Here is a 17,064-nt window from a genome sequence, read left to right on the forward strand (position 1 = left end):
AGAACAGGATCCTGCCATCACAACATTCTGCCTCACCACAGGCCCAAACGCAGTGGAGCCAGGAAACCATGGACTGAAACCTGTAAAACCAGGAACCCAAATCAGCCTTTCCTCCTTTAAGTCATTTTTCTCAGGCATTTCGTCACAGGAACAGAGGCTGATGAACACAGATGCCAAAGGAGGAGAATTTACATGAGGTCTTAAAGATGAACAGTTTGTGGTCTGAGGTACCCAGAGTTTGAGGACAGGAGGCGTCATTCCAGGGGGACTGGGGCAGGGCATGAGCAGGCAGTGCCATGTTCCACCATGTGGAAGTGAGGAGAACCATGCCTGAGGGCAGAAGACAGGGGAAAAAGGCCCAGAGGGAATTTCTCCCCAAGGAAATAGTAAAACCATTCCTTCAACAGCTTTCTGATAGAGGCAACTCCCTGGAAGGCTGGTTTGGCCCTCACCTCTGAGAAAACCCATCACATCCAAACAACTGCAAGTTTAAAAATAATAATGGTAATAGTAATACTGTACTTAAGTAAGGCAAGCCAGTGTGTTACATGGAAATATGGCTGGAGCAATGGGCTTGCCTCTCCAGAAACACAAACTATGGGCAAATGAATCACCCAGGGAGCTAATGGGCTCCTCTGATGCACCCCATGGTGCAGTCTTCCTGAAATAAAGGCCATTTAGTTGTTTGCCCCCCAACACTGCATAAACAAATAATACATTTGTAAGAGATGTATTTGGGAAAAAAACAGAAAGGATAATTAAGTAGAGGGCAGAAGAGCGGAAATTTGGTGGCAACCCAGCTGGGAAGGGATTGGTGGGAAGAGTTACACACTTCGTAAGACTTATACCATCTCGCTCTTTGTGTGAAATAGTGTGACTATTAACAAGGCAATGGTAATGAAGGGAAACTGCTAGAAAATTAAATGCGGGATCACTGAAGTAGGTCAAAGATAAGCACATTATGATCATCCGGAGGGTACAGAACATTAGGTTCTCAGCACGAAACTTCACAAAAGAGTAGAAGATCTTGAGGACATAAATATTCAACCCAACTTAAACATTACATAACGCACTCATATGCCAAAACATCACACAGTTACCCCAGCAACGTGTGCGATTTTTATGCTTTGTAGCAGTTGAAAGTAAATAAATATAATATCCTTTATTCATAGTATAGTAGCATAACCTATAAATTGGAGTGAATAAATAAGTAAGTGCATAAACATGATGACAAAATTCAAATTTTTCTCCCGAAGACACAGAAGGGAACCCTGTGCTGCATTGCATGGAAACCTTCCACCACCTTTGGCCCTCAGTTGAATGCATGGGATCTAGAAAGGTGTGGGAGGATCAGAAGCAGCTGGCTCTTCCCTGCGCTTCAGGGCATCCTGGGAACTTGGCTCCCCTTGGAGGGGTGGGCGTGCCTGTCTGTCAAATGCCGCTGCACTCCTCAAAACAATCCCTGGGCTCTTCACAAAAACATGTTCTTGACTAGAGAGCCAGACTGTGAACATGAATTACTTTAATAAAATCCTCTTTAACAAAGCAAAAAATGTTAAACCCACGCTGGTGTAGTAAGCATAAGGCTTCAGCAATGATTACAAAAGATATGCTGAGGTTCTTTAAGGTAGAAAGAAAGAAGCTGGCGGCATTCAGGCACCCTGGCTGAGGGTCTTTGGGAAGGTGGCCCAGGTGATGGCAGCAGCCGCCTTTGTAGAAATTAACATGGACAGGTAGTGACCTCCATTACAAAGCCAAGTAAAACATCCACAGAGCCGTTACTGGGAAATTTAGAAGAAATTATATCACAAATTTCAAAGGAGAAAAAACAGCTTATGGAAATAAATGGTGCTGCTTAAAATCCTTGTTACCTCTTTGTATACCAGGGATTGAACTTGGGACCTTGCGCTTGCAAGGCAGGTGGTGCAAACACTGAGCTAAATCCCAGGCCCCTTTTTTTTGCAGGCGGTTTGTACCACTGAGCCAACTAAGGACCTTGCATTTGCAAGGCAGGCAATGGCACCTGAGCTAAATCCCCAATGTAGGAAAAAATCTTAATCACTCCTCTAAAAAAAAATATTTTAACCAAAGATACTTGTTCCAAGAATTTTTTGTGACTAAAATGAGCTCAAACTGTATATGAATTCTCAAAGTTTTCCCCTATCTTAAAAGAATAAATTTGTATGAACACTGGAAAATCTCTTTAGCCCCCCCTCCACACTCCCAGCATCAATTTAAGCTTCTAGTGATGCTATCACAAAAAGTAGAATAAAATGTCAGCTAATGTTTCAAATGGGAAACTCCTGATAATATTAATATGACATTTTAAAGAGTAGTGATACTCCATTTTCTTGAAATATTAGCTCCACGTCAGAGAGCAGTTAATCTACTAAAGAAAAAACAATTTAAAGATCAGTATAGAACTATCAAAACAACAAAAACTATTTCCCTTTAGATGAACTGTTACGACAGACACAGAAGTAAAAAACAGCTCCTTGGACTATGTCAGGGGTAATATTCAGATTTAAGTGTTGATCACATGTCATCCCACAATTCCTGATTCTCTAGAATCTATCTTTTTTTAAAATCTAGAAACTATCTTGATGGTCAAATCTTGAGCTGAAATTAAACATTCTCTTCTCTTTTCCCAGTCATGCCTGTTTCCCAGACTGACTTCTCTTTATGTTTTTCTCTACCCAATAAAATCCCTGTCCCGCCCCCGCTAGGTTTCCAAAGACTGTAAAAGGATCCTCCTCATCAGAAGATCAGGCAAATTAAAATGTGAGAAATATTACATGAATCTGAGCATTTTGTTTAATCCTTTTATCTAAATTATGACACCTGTATCAAATATATGTCTTGGGAATAAGCCTTAATGTATATTTTCCACTTACAAAATATTTAGTATATCTCGAGAAAAAAATAAAGCACCTGAGAATAATCCTTACCCATGTAATACATACTTTCACATTCATTATCGCTTTTAACATTCCCCAAGGCCCCTGAAAGCTAGAGCTGTCACACACACACACACACACACACACACACACACACACACACTCAGTCTTCCCCAGGGGAAGACTGTTGGGATGGAATTTTGGACAGGAGAAGGTGTCGACAGCAGGAACAAGAAACTGCTTGGATGAGTTACCCTGGGCTGGAGGATTCTAAGCTTGAACTTGTGTCCTTGCACGGAGGCTGTAAGATGGAACAAGCTCTGAGGAAGCAGCTGGCTACAGCTGTCAAGTTCCAAGCGGAACTGTGCTCCATGCAGGGTGAAGGACAAAGGCAACTGGCAGGACCCGGGGAAGGTGACCCTCAGCAAAGTGTCCAAGTGCAACCCTAAGGGGAATGGGTGGGTGGGCCCAGTGGAGACAGCAGTGAAGGCCATTTCTACACCATGGCAGGGGAAAAGAGAGAAGGATAAATTACAGAGGCAGCTTCAGGAAAGAAGGAGAAGTTAGAAGTGACCCAGAGAGAGCTGTAATCCTTCCCATGACTTGGGCAGTGGCTCTGAGGTGTGCAGTCACTTGTGAGCCACTGTGCCTGAGGTCCCTACGTTCTACTGAGAGACAACCCTCAGCATATTAAGCTGCCTACAGCTCCCGGACAAAGGGGACGAAGAAGGCTGAAAGAAAACTCCAAATCAGTTCATTAAATGCCAAAGTTGACACAGCTAGGATATTTTGGAGAGGGCTGGAAAATAGCCTCTGGGCTCATGCTTTGCCTACCTTGAGCCAAACTGGAAACAGTCATTAGAACCTATTATATTATGTCTGTCACAACCTATTTTGATTCTAAGTGAAACCATATCTAAAATAAAGATATCCAGAACTCATATTATCTGGGCAAAATTCCCAGTCTACTGTGTGTGAAGACCAAATCAAGGCGGGGCTGGGTCCCACAAGGCACTGAGGTTTCTGTAACTCACCGATGAAGTGGTTTTGTCCCAGAGACAGCATCTCCTCCAAGAGGACCAGGCCCCCCGGAGCCTGCAGGGGGGTCACACTTCGCCCGTCTATGAGAGAACACTGTTGAAATCCCGTGGCCGTGACCTTCCACAGCAGAATCAGCGACGCAGTGGCATCTTGCAGAATCCTGAAAACGGGAGTGATGTAAATGCAAAATCCCTCTCAGAGAAGTTCATCTGAGAACTGGCTCGTGACATCAAAAATAAAGATGACACGTGTATCCACAAAAGTATCAGAAAATGAAGGGAATGGTTATATAAAACAAGTATCCACACTCAAGTTTTCTCAGATGTATCATAAGTATCTCTCACCCACTTCGTTCATCTATACCCCGAGAGGACAAACAGGTGCCTCGCCTTGGGTCATATTTTAATGAATGACGAAAGAGTACGCTGAGATCTTTCACAAACAAATCCTCCCATCCCCACATGATGTAAAAAGAGCATTGTTTAAATTTATGACAAATGTGTGCTGTGGTCCAACTCGGCCACCCGAGTGATGTCACCAAATTAAGCAAATTGTGTCACCCACACACCCCTCCCCAGGCTTCAGGCCTCCCCTGGCTTCCTGTGGTTTCCAAGATAAAATCTGGAGAAGAGTCGGTCAAAGGCCTGTCCGCCACCCCCACCAGGTCCCTCGATGTCACTCTTTCGGCACCATGGCGGCAACACAGTGATGAGCCACTGCCCCTTCCTAGCAACTTCTTCCCCATCCAAGCTCTGCACCTCCCCTCTCTACCTGGGGAACTATCCCTACCTACACAGACCCTCTTCTCTCTGAGACCTGAGCTTCTTCCCACCACCCCAGCAGCTCCCACTTTCCCTGCACCCCCAGAGGACTGGGCTTCAGCTGGGGCCAGAGCATGTCAGGTTCCTGCCCAGAGCCGACTCCCAGCCCCAGCACAGAGCTCCCACCTGGCGGCAGGAGGCTCCGTAAGGCTTTGGGAATTGACTAAATCCATGCATAAGTGGAAGCGTAGGGGGCTAGAAATCCCCCGTGTGAATTTCGGGGCACCCAAAGGTCACTGGGCATCCTCATCTTGCTCAGCCTGTGTCAAACTCTGCCATTTCTCTGCGGTTCACCAACCCGAGGGAGCCTTCTGACAATGTCAGGTGTGTCAGGAGGGAAAAGAAAAAACCAGGAAGCACTGAAAGGGATAAAAGAACCAGAACTACGCAGAAAGGTGTTTGAAGTCAGAGTGCTGAGGTCTAGACAAGAAAGGTTGGGAGGCGGACGTAAAGAAGTAAAGGGAATGAGCAGTCCTCATCCGTACTTCCCTAGAGCAGTGCTGGACCTCTGGGCTTTCTGTGGACTTGGGAGCATGAAACCCTTAGGACCGGGGTCCCCCTGCTGGTGGAGCTCGGAGCCGCCTTGCACTCCACCTCTGCCCACAGGAACTTTCCTCCTGGAGCCCTAGGGGTTCCCTGCTCTGCTAGGCTCTTCTGCCACTGTGGTTTCATGGCTGGGAAAGAGAGATGCAGGGACAACACAACAACATTCTTCTGGGCATTTCCCGAGACTACAGTTTGGAAAGCAAGTTTGGACCAGGCACATGGAAGAGCCTATAGCACCCGCTCACCAGGGAGCAGGGCATTGAGCCGCTTACTCAGGGCACGGGGCTTCTAACACCCCCAAAACTGGGCAGAAAATGACCCGGAGGCTGCACACAGGGATGGGAGTGCAGATCATGGCAACAAAGGACAACAGCAGTGGGGATGTTGGCCAGGTTGGGTCTCTGTGCTGGCCACAACCTCACCGCCAACAGAGTCCCCTGGCAGCTCTGAGCCCAGGTTGAGAATCTGGCCCATCAGGTGCCACTCACCGAGACCACTTCCCTTGGCCTCATCCCCATCTCGCCTGGGGACGACCCAAAGTCTGCAATTTGAAAGAGCCTAAATTTCTAACAAAACACTCTCTCTCAGCCGCTTGCTTTTAAAAAGAAAATTGTAAGATGTGGGTTTTCTAATTGGGCTTCACTTACACAAGTAGCTTTAACCAACGGTCTATTAAAACCTTAAGAGGATGAGAAGTCGGGAAGCAGACAGCAATGGGAGATGAGGGGCCTGGCTGGAAATCTGATCCGAGTCTCGGTTTCTTCCCTCACTTCCGACTCACACAGTCCAATTTCCTGATTGCTTCTCCAGCCTGGCTCCACCCTGTCTCTGCAGTGTCCCTCGGAGTAGCTTGTCCTGCCCCAGAGTTCAGGCACCAGGGCCCATGTGTACTCGTGGCATCTGTTTGTGATTCGCACTGGACTGGCCAGTGGCACACGGATAGACGCCACACCACGCATGGCTGGCAGCGTGGACCCGAACAGGCCTTAACTGAGAAATCTCTTACTTTACTGAGGTGTTCTGTGGCACCGCAAAGGACACCAGGCGGCCACCCGCAGAGCTGTTAGAGCTGGCATTCCCACAGGCCACATCTGGGATCACCTGGGCAAAACAACAAACCAGAAGACAGGTTATTGGGGCTGATCACAGTATAAGATGACATCCCATAGCAAAACGCCATGAGCTGTATCCTGGCTGTGCCTTTCTTTTTTTTTTTTTTTTTTTTTTTTTGGTAGGGGGGATTGAACTGCGGTCCTTGCACTTGCGAAGCAGGTGGCAGAACCACTGAGCTAAATCCCCAGCCCCTGGCTGTGACTTAACAATAAGGCCATGGTCTGACTAAAGAAGGGCCATAGGAAGCCTTGGGAACCTGCAAGAAAATGAGAGCCGTGCCATCCGATTTCCTGAAGCGCAGCTTTCCTGAGAGCAGCCTACAAACTCCCAAGTTGCTGAAATGGAGAAATCGGGATGTTTCAGAAAAGCAGCGGTCTCTCTCACCTTTCATTTAACAGGCAGCTTTGGCTCCTGCCCTGCGCCAGACTGCTGTCCACCAGGGACTGAACACTAAAAGGACAGAAGCCGTCTTTCAGGCCAGCTCCCGGGCAGTGGGCTCGGGCCTTCGTGCCCAGGGCCGAGCCCCAGCACATGCAAAGACAGCCACCGCTGTGCCTGACATTGCTCCTGCTGAGGGGTCGGGAGGTCAGGGAGCTAGAAAGCTGCCCTTCTTCTTCCCCTGTGGGCCACACCTGCCATTTCAAATGGCACCTTGCATGTCGACAGGGAGTTCGGGGGGCGGGGGGCTGTGCTCCTCAGAATGGCACACGACACGTAAGCCGTGTCTGTGAGGGGCTGGTGACCTGTTCCTTCCTATGCCATGATTACTGGCCTCCTCCGTGAGAATGAAAATGAAAGGGCATGAAAAGTATTAAAAGTATTAGCCTTCATGTAATCCCAGCACCCTAGAGAGACCCTGTCTCAAAATAAAAATAAAAATAAAAACACTATAAATAAATAAGGTGGGGCATGTAGCTCAGTGCAAAGGCCCTGGATTCAATCCCCAGTGCAGCAAAAAATAAATAAATAAATAAATAATTTGCCATCACCAAATTAACTGAAAAGACAGAAACTCTCGGCCATTTCAACCCAGACCCAATTCCTACTAGTTATTTTCCACAATACTCTGTAGTCAGTTACTGTGGCTAAAACCCACCATTATGCTCACAGACGCAAATCTAACTCATACAATGGAGCACTTTTACACACGTTTTCATCCTCTAAGGCTCCAAGTAGCTTTATGCTTCTAGAGAACCATTATGTCATGAAAAGAGGAAGCCCAAACACATCCCCACGGTTTCCACTGGCACTTTTAACCTGCTGCTCAAACAGCCTGAGAAATCAGAGCATGACAGAAAGATGAGGCATTTCATTTTTACACTTTCCAACTGTAAGACAGCATGGATTTAAATAAATAGATTTTAATGCCTGGTTGGGGAGAGATTTTTCTGTAAAGGATGCTTCCTCGATAAACTTGGAATCAAATCTAGTTCACATTTTGAGTCACCCAGCAAAGAGATATTAAAATCGTTACTTCAAAGCGCCGACTAAAAGTCTGAAACCAGAACAAGTTTCACAGCTTTTTAGGTAGGCTAAAAACATTGCCCTGCAGTCCCAATGTGGCCTCCATAAACCGTGTGGCACTAAAAAAGAAGTGGGTCAACTGGTTAGTGCCCAAGAACATAAAAAATAAAAAAAGAAATGCTGCCTACCCCTTTTACAACAATAAGAGAAACGTCTAGACACATTCCTTAGCCATAATACATAAAGATGATTTTTTTTCATTTAATCTACAAAACTTATAATAATATGCCAGAAGAGGTATATGTTATAGCAGACCAGACAGACTAAACCATACTCTAGGAAGGAAGCAGGTTAACAACGTGGGCTCCGGTGATACATTCCTTTCCGAGGTATGCCTGAAGAAGTAGGGTTCATGTTTAAGGTTTTTTAATTTATTGCAATAAAATGATGACCTTCACCTTGAACATACTTATCCCATAGTTTTTGCCATTTCTGAAGCAGTTCTGCAAGTGCACTTTCATGAGTGTTTTTAGTCACACTGCCATGGCTGCCTCCAATGTTCTGAATCCGTTCAAAATGTTTCCCTGGCATGGTCATTTCAACTTCCGGGAAGAGCCGGGGGTCTCCTAATCCCAGATTCCTGTGAATAAGGTGGACCAGGAGCCACAGTAATGCTTGTTTTTACCTTTGCTGTCCCATTGGGCGGCACTCAGGTGCAGCATTCCGGTATGCTTGACACAACTTGCAAAAGTGGTCAGGAAAGGGGACTTTCAGGACCACTTCAGAAAGGGGCAAGGACAGTAGGATAAGTGCGTCTGAAACAAGGATGGGGATTCTGAGGGGAGTTAGTGGCAACACATTTCTTATTTGAACATTCACCCCTATCTTTCTATGACACCTTGTCGATTGTGCCGTCTGTCCCCATATCTAGGCGAGCTCACAGGGATGTATGTGCCTCTACCATTCTAGGAAATAATTTCATTCGTGTTTGGGTTTGTCGGTTCACCAGGGAATTATATCAGCATCATACACACAAGGACAGGCGGCAACGAAGTTAGGCACGTGGCTTTTCTTGTTGGGTAACTTACAGGTTTCCCATGTGAAAACAGACACCATACAACGCTCTCACCTCCACTTGGTCCCATTTCATTTCTATGACCTTCTGCCCTGTTTTCGGCTGCCAGGTTGGCAGGGTGGCAGTTGCCTGGGAGCGGGGCAGAGTCACGTCGGGCTCCTGGGTGGCGGGGACAGGTGGAAGCTCCCTGGGGGCCACGAACTCGGTCCATCCCGACTCTGGGAGTCCGGGGAGGGGCCGCTCACAGTTGGGACCTTCGTAGCCCTCACTGCAGACGCAGATGTAGCCGCTGCCACCGCTGCTGCAGTTGCCATGGTGACAGGGGTTGCTGGCACAAGGATCGGCAGAAAGCTGAAAGGAGACCAGAAATGGGTCAATTATTTCTCCCGAGGAAAGTGGCGCCGTGGCTGGGAGATTAACTCCAAGTCTCGGAGCGGCCGCTCTCATGGAAACGCTGGCCAAGGTCACCCCGATGTCAACCTCTCCACAAACGACAGGTGTCCCGCAAAGGAAAGCACCTTTCCTTTGAGAGGAGCAGCACCCCCCACCGAATCCCAAACCCATTTATAAATAACACTGATTTCAGGAGCACAAAGTTTAGAGGAGTTTTCCAAGGCAACAATGGGTAACACACGGCTCACTAGCCCTGACGTATCACTGTCCTTCGTGATGAGTGGCGTTAGGGACCTCTGGAAGGTCTCTCCTGACAAACGACGCCATGGTGCATCTGCCCTGCAGGTGGAAAGCTCACCTGTGTCTCCCGGCCTCCCTCCTCACCCGCAGGCGATGCCACTGAACGAAAGGTTTCCAGAACCATTCGTGTAGCAAACGCTAGCTCGAAGAGAGCATGACAAGGACTCGGGCAGAATTTTATGAAAATTTGCATCCCGTTCTGGAGGGTGACTGTGGAGCACGTGAGCCTGCTGTGTATGGAGAAGGGCGCTTCAGCAGTTCGCTTCCGCTCTGAGCAAGGTGTCTGTCTCTGAGTCCTTCGCTGCCGTCCTGTGACAGCCGCCTGCCGGTGCCAGGACCTCGCCGAGCGAGGCCAGAGTGTCACCTACCCCTCGGCTTCTGGCGTGTGCACAGCGCTATTCAACTGCAGCTTCTTCTGTGATAAAAGCAAATTAGGTCCCTGGCTGCTCTACCTTGGGCTTCTCAGAGCTGACGGCAAAAGGGAACTCGGTACAGACTGAGACAACCAAGAAATGGGGTGGCCTCCATTTCCTTGTTGAGAGTTCCCACACAGGGACAGCAGCAGAGAGAAGGCTAGGCATGGTGAACAGCTACTCCCCCTGCTCATTACCCTCCTCAGACAACTTCCAAACAGACTTCTGAAGGAACAGGAAGGGATTTAAGATGGAATCAAATGAAGCTCCTAAAATACTGTTTAAATTTAAATTTAAAATATTTACGATCTGTTGACTTAAAAGAAAGCCCTAACTCCTTCCAAGGAAGACAAAGACCTACTTGGCCTCTTACTACTTTCTGAGGGCGTCTTCTCCCACAAGTCTTCTTCTTCTTTTGGACCTGCCACTCTCCACTCTCTTGCTGCCTTCAGACTATACCATATTCATTCCCACCTCAGGCCCTTTGCACCTGCTGACCCTCTGTCTAAATGCTTTCTTCCCAGATGCTGTATGGGTCTCTCTTCCTTTCATTCACTTCTCTACTCAAGTGTCAGGCAAGTCTTCGCTCACTGCAAAATCAAAAATAATCCCTTTCTCCCTGCCCCACAAAAATTCAAGCTCCAGGGACACACGGACTTTATCTGTCCTGGTTGCAGCATGGTCCATGCACATCAAGGAACACAAGAAAGGCTTTAAAAACAAGGCTGAAAGAAATAAACACAGATAGATCGATCAATATTTGGAAAGCATCATGTGATGAGGGAGGGAACGAAGTGCCTGGTTAGTCACGATGTTAGTTCTTGTCTGATTTATTTTTAGAAGGCCTCAGGAGATGGGTGTCAAGAACGAAGACAAAGGAGAAAGGGAATTAATTAACCAGAACAAAGGGAATGATCAAAGCTATGTTTCTGAGATCAACTTTTAAAAATCTGAGGGTGACCAGGTCACAAAAATGAATTTCAATATGTGCATTAAAAAAGTATATTTGCATCACATGGGATCAACAGAAATGTCATTCTGGGGGCCCAGGCCCACACCATGCAGCCAAAGCAGAGATGTCACTAAGATAAGCATCCCTGCTCTGGTGCCCAGGGGTCCCTGTGGCTTCTGTTCCTTCACAACCACCCAGCATGGAGCACAGCCTAGCCTTGGAGAGGCACAGGGCTCCTCCAAAGCAGCACTAAGCCACTGGCCCCCAGAGAATTGCTCAAAGGACAGGCACCCACACTTACCGTGGTCAAGGCCACCAGGCCTGCTACCTACACGGGGCGATTGACAAATACTGTGAATATTTAAATTTAAAACATTTACTACTGTAAAAGACACACGGCCATTAGTCTCCCCTCAGAGTACCTCCCCCTGCTTCGCGCACACTTATCCCACCATGACTGCCACATTCAGAAGCGGTTCTGCAGGTGTTCCTTCCTGAGGGTCTTTACGAGCCGTCCTAAAAGGTAAGGTAAATGCTACCTTCGAGGGCCATCCAACAGAAAGACGGCCTGGAAGGACATTACAGTGTGACCTGATTACCTTATTTCCTGGCACTGTGTAAATTCCGGCTCTTCTCCAAAGTCAAAATGACCATGAAAGACAAGTGTTTTTAACTGATTTGAGACTCCCAAGCAGCAAGGACAGTGTCACTACAGAAACTCATGAAAGAGGACTTGAAGAACTGCTTCAAGAAGTGGGAAGAACAATGGGAAGAGCACACTTGAAGTGAAGGGACATACCTTGAAGGGGACGGGTGGCAAGGTGTCTTTTACCACAATAAATTCTTATTTCAACACACACACTTCTCTATCACACTCTACCGCTGAACACCACACTACCGTGTGGCTCCTTCACCCTCACACAGCCCTGAGTCTGTGGCGCTGCTGGGAAACGGGAGGACGGAGGAAAAGCGAGGGCCGTCACAGCCACCACAGCCCAAGCAGGGTGGCGCCACATCCAAATTCCAGCCAACAGTTCTTTCCCCAGCGCAGCATCACATCTGACGTCCACTTAGTATCGTGCAGTAAGACAAAACAAAGATCCTGTGGGGAAGGCAGAAGGTAAGGGGTACACTTCTGTAGGCAACAAAAAAGTAACTAGGGGCCAAACGCTTTTCTAGAATGCAGGTATGATAAGGGTGGCACTTGGGCAGCACTGACTTCGGGCCGCCTCGGTGAGACTTCAGTCATCCTCACCACAACCCTCCAAGGTGGGCACACTTGGGATTCAAATGACATAGCTGCTGTTTGGCGATGTGAACTGAGTGACTGACTTAGTTTACTAAGTCTGCACAAAGCTTTGCCAGCCCTGTCACCTGACCACCCCCTATCTCTTGGGTCTCATCCCCCACTCCTGCTGTCAGGGACTTGGATCCAGATTACTGAGCTCTTCACTGTTCCCCTGCCCCTCTGGCATCACCTGTCCCAGGACCTTTACACGGGTCACCCCCGCAACCGGAGCACCCTTATTTCTCAGGACTGCTTGAGCCACGTTCCAATCTTCACTCCAATGCCAGCTTCTTACGCAGTCAGCCACACACGCCCACTGGACAGTGCCATCCCCAGCCCTCACCACTGTTGACACCTCTTTCTCTGCTTTATTTTGTCCAAAAGATCTGTCATCTTCTAATATACTATTTTTTTAAAAACTAATATATTTATTTTCTATCTTCCTCCACTAGAATGAAAGCCTTGCAAGGTCAGATGCCTTCTTTTCTGTTCGAGCATCCCCCAACCCAGGGCAAACTGGAGCTGCTGGATGAATGGGGCAGGAAGAGGGAGGGAGGGGAAAGGAGGGAGGGAAGGGGGAGGGGTTTATATACAAGAAGCTGCCAGAGCCCTTGAATGGTGAGGACCAGACCAACTCTGCTGTGAGAGTGAGCAGTAGCAGATCTACGATAAAAGGAGGCTGTCTCCCTGGGCCCTGGATATAAGGCAGGGCAGCACAGAGGGAACGCAGCCTCTGAAAGACGAAGGCAGGAGGAGGTCAGCCGGCTCTCAGTTCAGCGGAGTAGCCACTCTGTCCTCAGCGGCCACCTGGGGCCACTTAGTGCAGCTGGACACAGCACTGGGCAGGGCCAGAGGTGCTGGTGGACAGAGCCCAGGGAAGCAGCGCCACTTAGTAAGGGAACAAAGAGCCAGAGGGAGATGGGCAGATCCAGCAGTGCCACCCTGTGCGGCTTCACAGGGAGAGAGACGCAAAGGAGCACACAGGATTGGACAAAGAGTGAGTGATGGGAGGCCAGGAGAGAAACACTTGCTCAAGAAAAGAGAGCAACACTGAAACATAAACTGTCAATGGTACAGATTTTTTTCTGATACTAAGGATGGAACCCAAGGCCTTCACAGTGAGCTGCCTCCACGGTCCTTTTTTAGTTTTTATTTTGAGACAGGGTCTCACGAAGTCTCTATGTAACCCAGGCTGGGCTTGAACTTGAGATTCTCCTGCCTCAGCCTGCCAGAGTGCTGGGATTATAGCTGTGAGCCACCAACATACTGATTTATAAAAAGATTCAAAGTGGTATATGATGTGATGGACACCATACACGCACAGAGGTACACAGAGACAGAGACAGAGACATACACACAAACACACACACACACACACACAGGTGTGCAGAGGGCTGTATAGACACACAGAAAATGCAGACACACACACACACACACACACACACACAGAGGCACACACATACATGCACAGACACCAGGACACAAAGCAAGGAGTTAAATGCATTCTAGGGGCAAAGATTCCTTTTTTAAAACAATCATTTCATCCTCAAGCTTCCTCCTTGGCTTGCACACCAGTTATTGCACCAACAATGGCAACGGCAACTCTCTGCCACGATAATCTCTGCCCCTCCAGACCAGTCGCACCTGAAAAATTGTTTTAACTCCTAGCAGCAAATCTAAGCTAAAATGCAATGATCCATCTTTAAGCAAAACCCTAGCACCCTTGGGTGTCTACTGTCAGGCCTACTTTCTGCACCATCAGAAGAGCTTCCTTTTGGGCTGTGTTCCTATTTCAGCCCAGGGGAGGCCTGATTCAGAGGTCACTGTTGCTCTCGAGTCCCAAGAAGTGCGAGCTATAAGGAGGAAATATCCAAGCTGCCAAAAAAGCCTAATGAGCCAAGATGTCACAGTTAATAGCTCCAACTTAGAGAACACTCAAAATTGAACAGGTGATATTTTATAGCTATAATTTCTAGTTTCTAATGATGGGGGGAAATGATTAAGCCTTTGTAACTCCAGCTATCATAAAGTGTAAAGACAGCTGATGAGTTCATGGCTTTCTGCTTATAGGTAACTGATGGACTCATTGATCAAATGCTCTAGCTTTGTAGCCTCTTTTAGTCCATCTGTTTACACCAAATTTCTACATCATAGAAAACTTGCAATTGCTCTTTTCATGTTTTACCTTATTAGACTTGTTACCTGTATCGAGTAATTTATGCTACAACCAAAGGTATTTACAGGGTGTGGCACAGAATTGAGAGGAGTAGATAGACCTGCACAAAAGCAAGCACAAAGTTTAGAATTCAATCCCCAGTACCAATTAAAAAATTAAAAAATAAAACAAACAAACAAGCAAATTAGGGCCGAGGATTTAGCTTAATGGTTCTGCCACCTGCTTCACAAGCACAAGGACCTATGTTTGATCCCCAGTACCAAAAAAGCAAAACAAAACTAAAAAACAGCTGCCTATCCTGGGGTCAGCGGTTCCAAGACAGCCATGGTGTAAACCTTCAGCTGGGGCCTCTTTTCCTGACTTAACTGTCTGCTACCCATGTATCTGCCCATTCCCAGGTCCTCAGCAGCATACAGGCAGAAGAATGATAGGCATATTGGCCACTTCCAAGATTTAGCTAGAATGAGTTGTGTTGCTACACACATGGGTGTGTGTGTGTGTGTGTGTTTGTGTCACTGTAACATGATGACTTTAGCTTTTTCAAGGAGACACTCAGAAGAAATACAGCTGGATCCATACATATACAATGGAATATTACTGTGCCATAAAGAAAGATAACACTGAGTCATTTGAAAGAAAATGGATGCACTCTGAGACCATAGTGCTAAGTGAAATAAATCAGACACAGAAGGCTAAATATCACATAGTTTATCAAAGCATAAATCATTTAAAGAGCAAAATAAAAGATAAGATGATAGGAAACAGGGAAGTAGACATTGAGGAGATGTGAAAAGGATCTGGGGATGAGAGAAAGTGAAGGGAGGCGAATAAAAAGAATTAAGAGAAGATAGATAGATAGATAGATAGATAGATAGATAGACAGACAGACAGACTCCCCAAGGTGTGTACTATGTATCACCAACTTATACCAGTAAAAAAAAAAAAAATAGAAGAAGGCAAGGTCTGACTTCCAACAGGCATAAAAAAGCCACATGCTGTCATTAAATATAATCCCAAGCTAAGGTGGTCAATTCACAGCGTGAATGTGTCCACTTCATGACCTTGGGAACAGCAGCTGGGATGTGCACTTACAACCACTGCCCAAGGGGCCTCCAAGCCAGATTAGAGAAGCTGTGGGCTGCGTTCTGCACTCTAACAGATCAGCGATCAGTGACATCCTTCGGGCATCAGGGATGCTCCAGGAAGGAGCCTCATGGGAGGCTCAGGAAGATGGCCCAAACCCAGCTCGGGCCCTCAAGGAGTTTGAAGTCAATGGGAGACTAGGGCCAATCCGCTCCGCCCCGCCCTCAGCAACCGCACTATCGGCGACATGCCCCACGTCTGTGCGCACAGATGACAACCATCGTCTGCTAGAGTGAGCTCCAGTCCTCCTTTATGTCAAACAAGCTTAAAACTCATAATGCTGGAGAGGGGATGGATTTGATTGTTGCGGGTATGGAAAGAGGAGATTATGAACAGCTTTCAACAAAACTAGGGCAGCAACCTTGAATGCTTCCAGCTAGAAGCGGTCCAGAGTTTGATGGAAAATTGAGCTGGCTGCCCACCACAGCCCTGGCGTTGGCCCATCCTGCACAGGGGCTGAGGGACTCTGGGCACCTTGCTCACCTGTGCCCGACACACCTTGGGGCACTAACTGAGGCCTGGAGTAGCACATACAAGGCTCCCTTCCAGCTTGAAGATTTAGGATTCTATTGACAGTCACTCAGCCAACTGGCACTGTGTTCCAACATTCCCAAGAACAACAGCAGACCAGAGTCCACCTCTCCCTTGGTTATGCCCATGCTCACTGGGCAAAGATATCCTGGGAAAATGAGACTTTGTTTGAGGAAAACCAGCCCAATGAAGCCCAGGAAGAGAATCACAAACCCTGATGAAGCACATGACTGCTACTGTTTTCATGTGGTTTGTCTCCCCAGGGTTCCACATCTGAACTTGGACCTCATGTGGCAGGGTTGAGGGAGTGGGACCTTTAAGGGGTGGGACTTAATGGGAGGCCCTTAGGTCACTGGCTGTCTTTGCAACAATTGATGAAGTTCTCATGGGAACTAAGACAAAGCCTTAAACCTCAGCTCTGTTAACAATGGGCCAGATAATTCTTCATCATTCTAAGACATCATAGGATGCTTAACAGCATCCCTCATCTCTCCTTACTACATGCCACTAAAATACCTCCCTTCAAGTTGTGACAATTGAAAACACCTCCAGACATTACAATATGCCCTGGGGAAACATGGTTGAGACCTGGTTGAGACCAGTGTCATAAAGAGAAAGACTGATGTATTTTTATCCCATCAGTAATTTATAATAAAATCTGTATGATTCCATAAATAAATTTAAATGGCAACAATATAATGAAGGAAGATACATACAACTTATTAAAACAGACTAAATCCTTTATTATATAAAGAACTCCTAGAGGTCAAGAAAAGATAAACACAAGAATGGCAAAGAAGTAGCTGGGCGTGGTGGCTCACACTTGTAACCCCAGCACTTGGAAGACTGGCCTGGGCTACATAGTGAGTTCCAGGTCAGCCTCAACTACATAGTGAGACGCTGTCAAAAAA

The 17,064-nt window shown here is 47.1% G+C and overlaps 1 protein-coding gene across 1 annotated transcript in view; it reads right to left on the reverse strand.

Annotated features, from left to right (window-relative positions):
* Nucleotides 1-9,438, reverse strand: part of Dner (delta/notch like EGF repeat containing) — a 195,230-nt gene extending 185,792 nt beyond the window's left edge. The window contains exons 1-3 of the mRNA XM_010608136.3: nt 9,012-9,438; nt 6,312-6,406; nt 3,932-4,098 (exon numbers count right to left, since the gene is read on the reverse strand). Coding sequence (XP_010606438.2) covers nt 3,932-4,098; nt 6,312-6,406; nt 9,012-9,404 — 655 coding nt within the window. The 5' untranslated portion in view covers nt 9,405-9,438. The remainder of the gene's footprint in view (nt 1-3,931; nt 4,099-6,311; nt 6,407-9,011) is intronic.
* Between the last annotated feature and the right edge of the window lie 7,626 nt (nt 9,439-17,064).

This window comes from Fukomys damarensis, unplaced genomic scaffold (genome assembly GCF_012274545.1).
Source record: "Fukomys damarensis isolate Sample0158 unplaced genomic scaffold, DMR_v1.0_HiC HiC_scaffold_16, whole genome shotgun sequence".
Taxonomy (NCBI): Eukaryota; Metazoa; Chordata; class Mammalia; order Rodentia; family Bathyergidae; genus Fukomys; species Fukomys damarensis.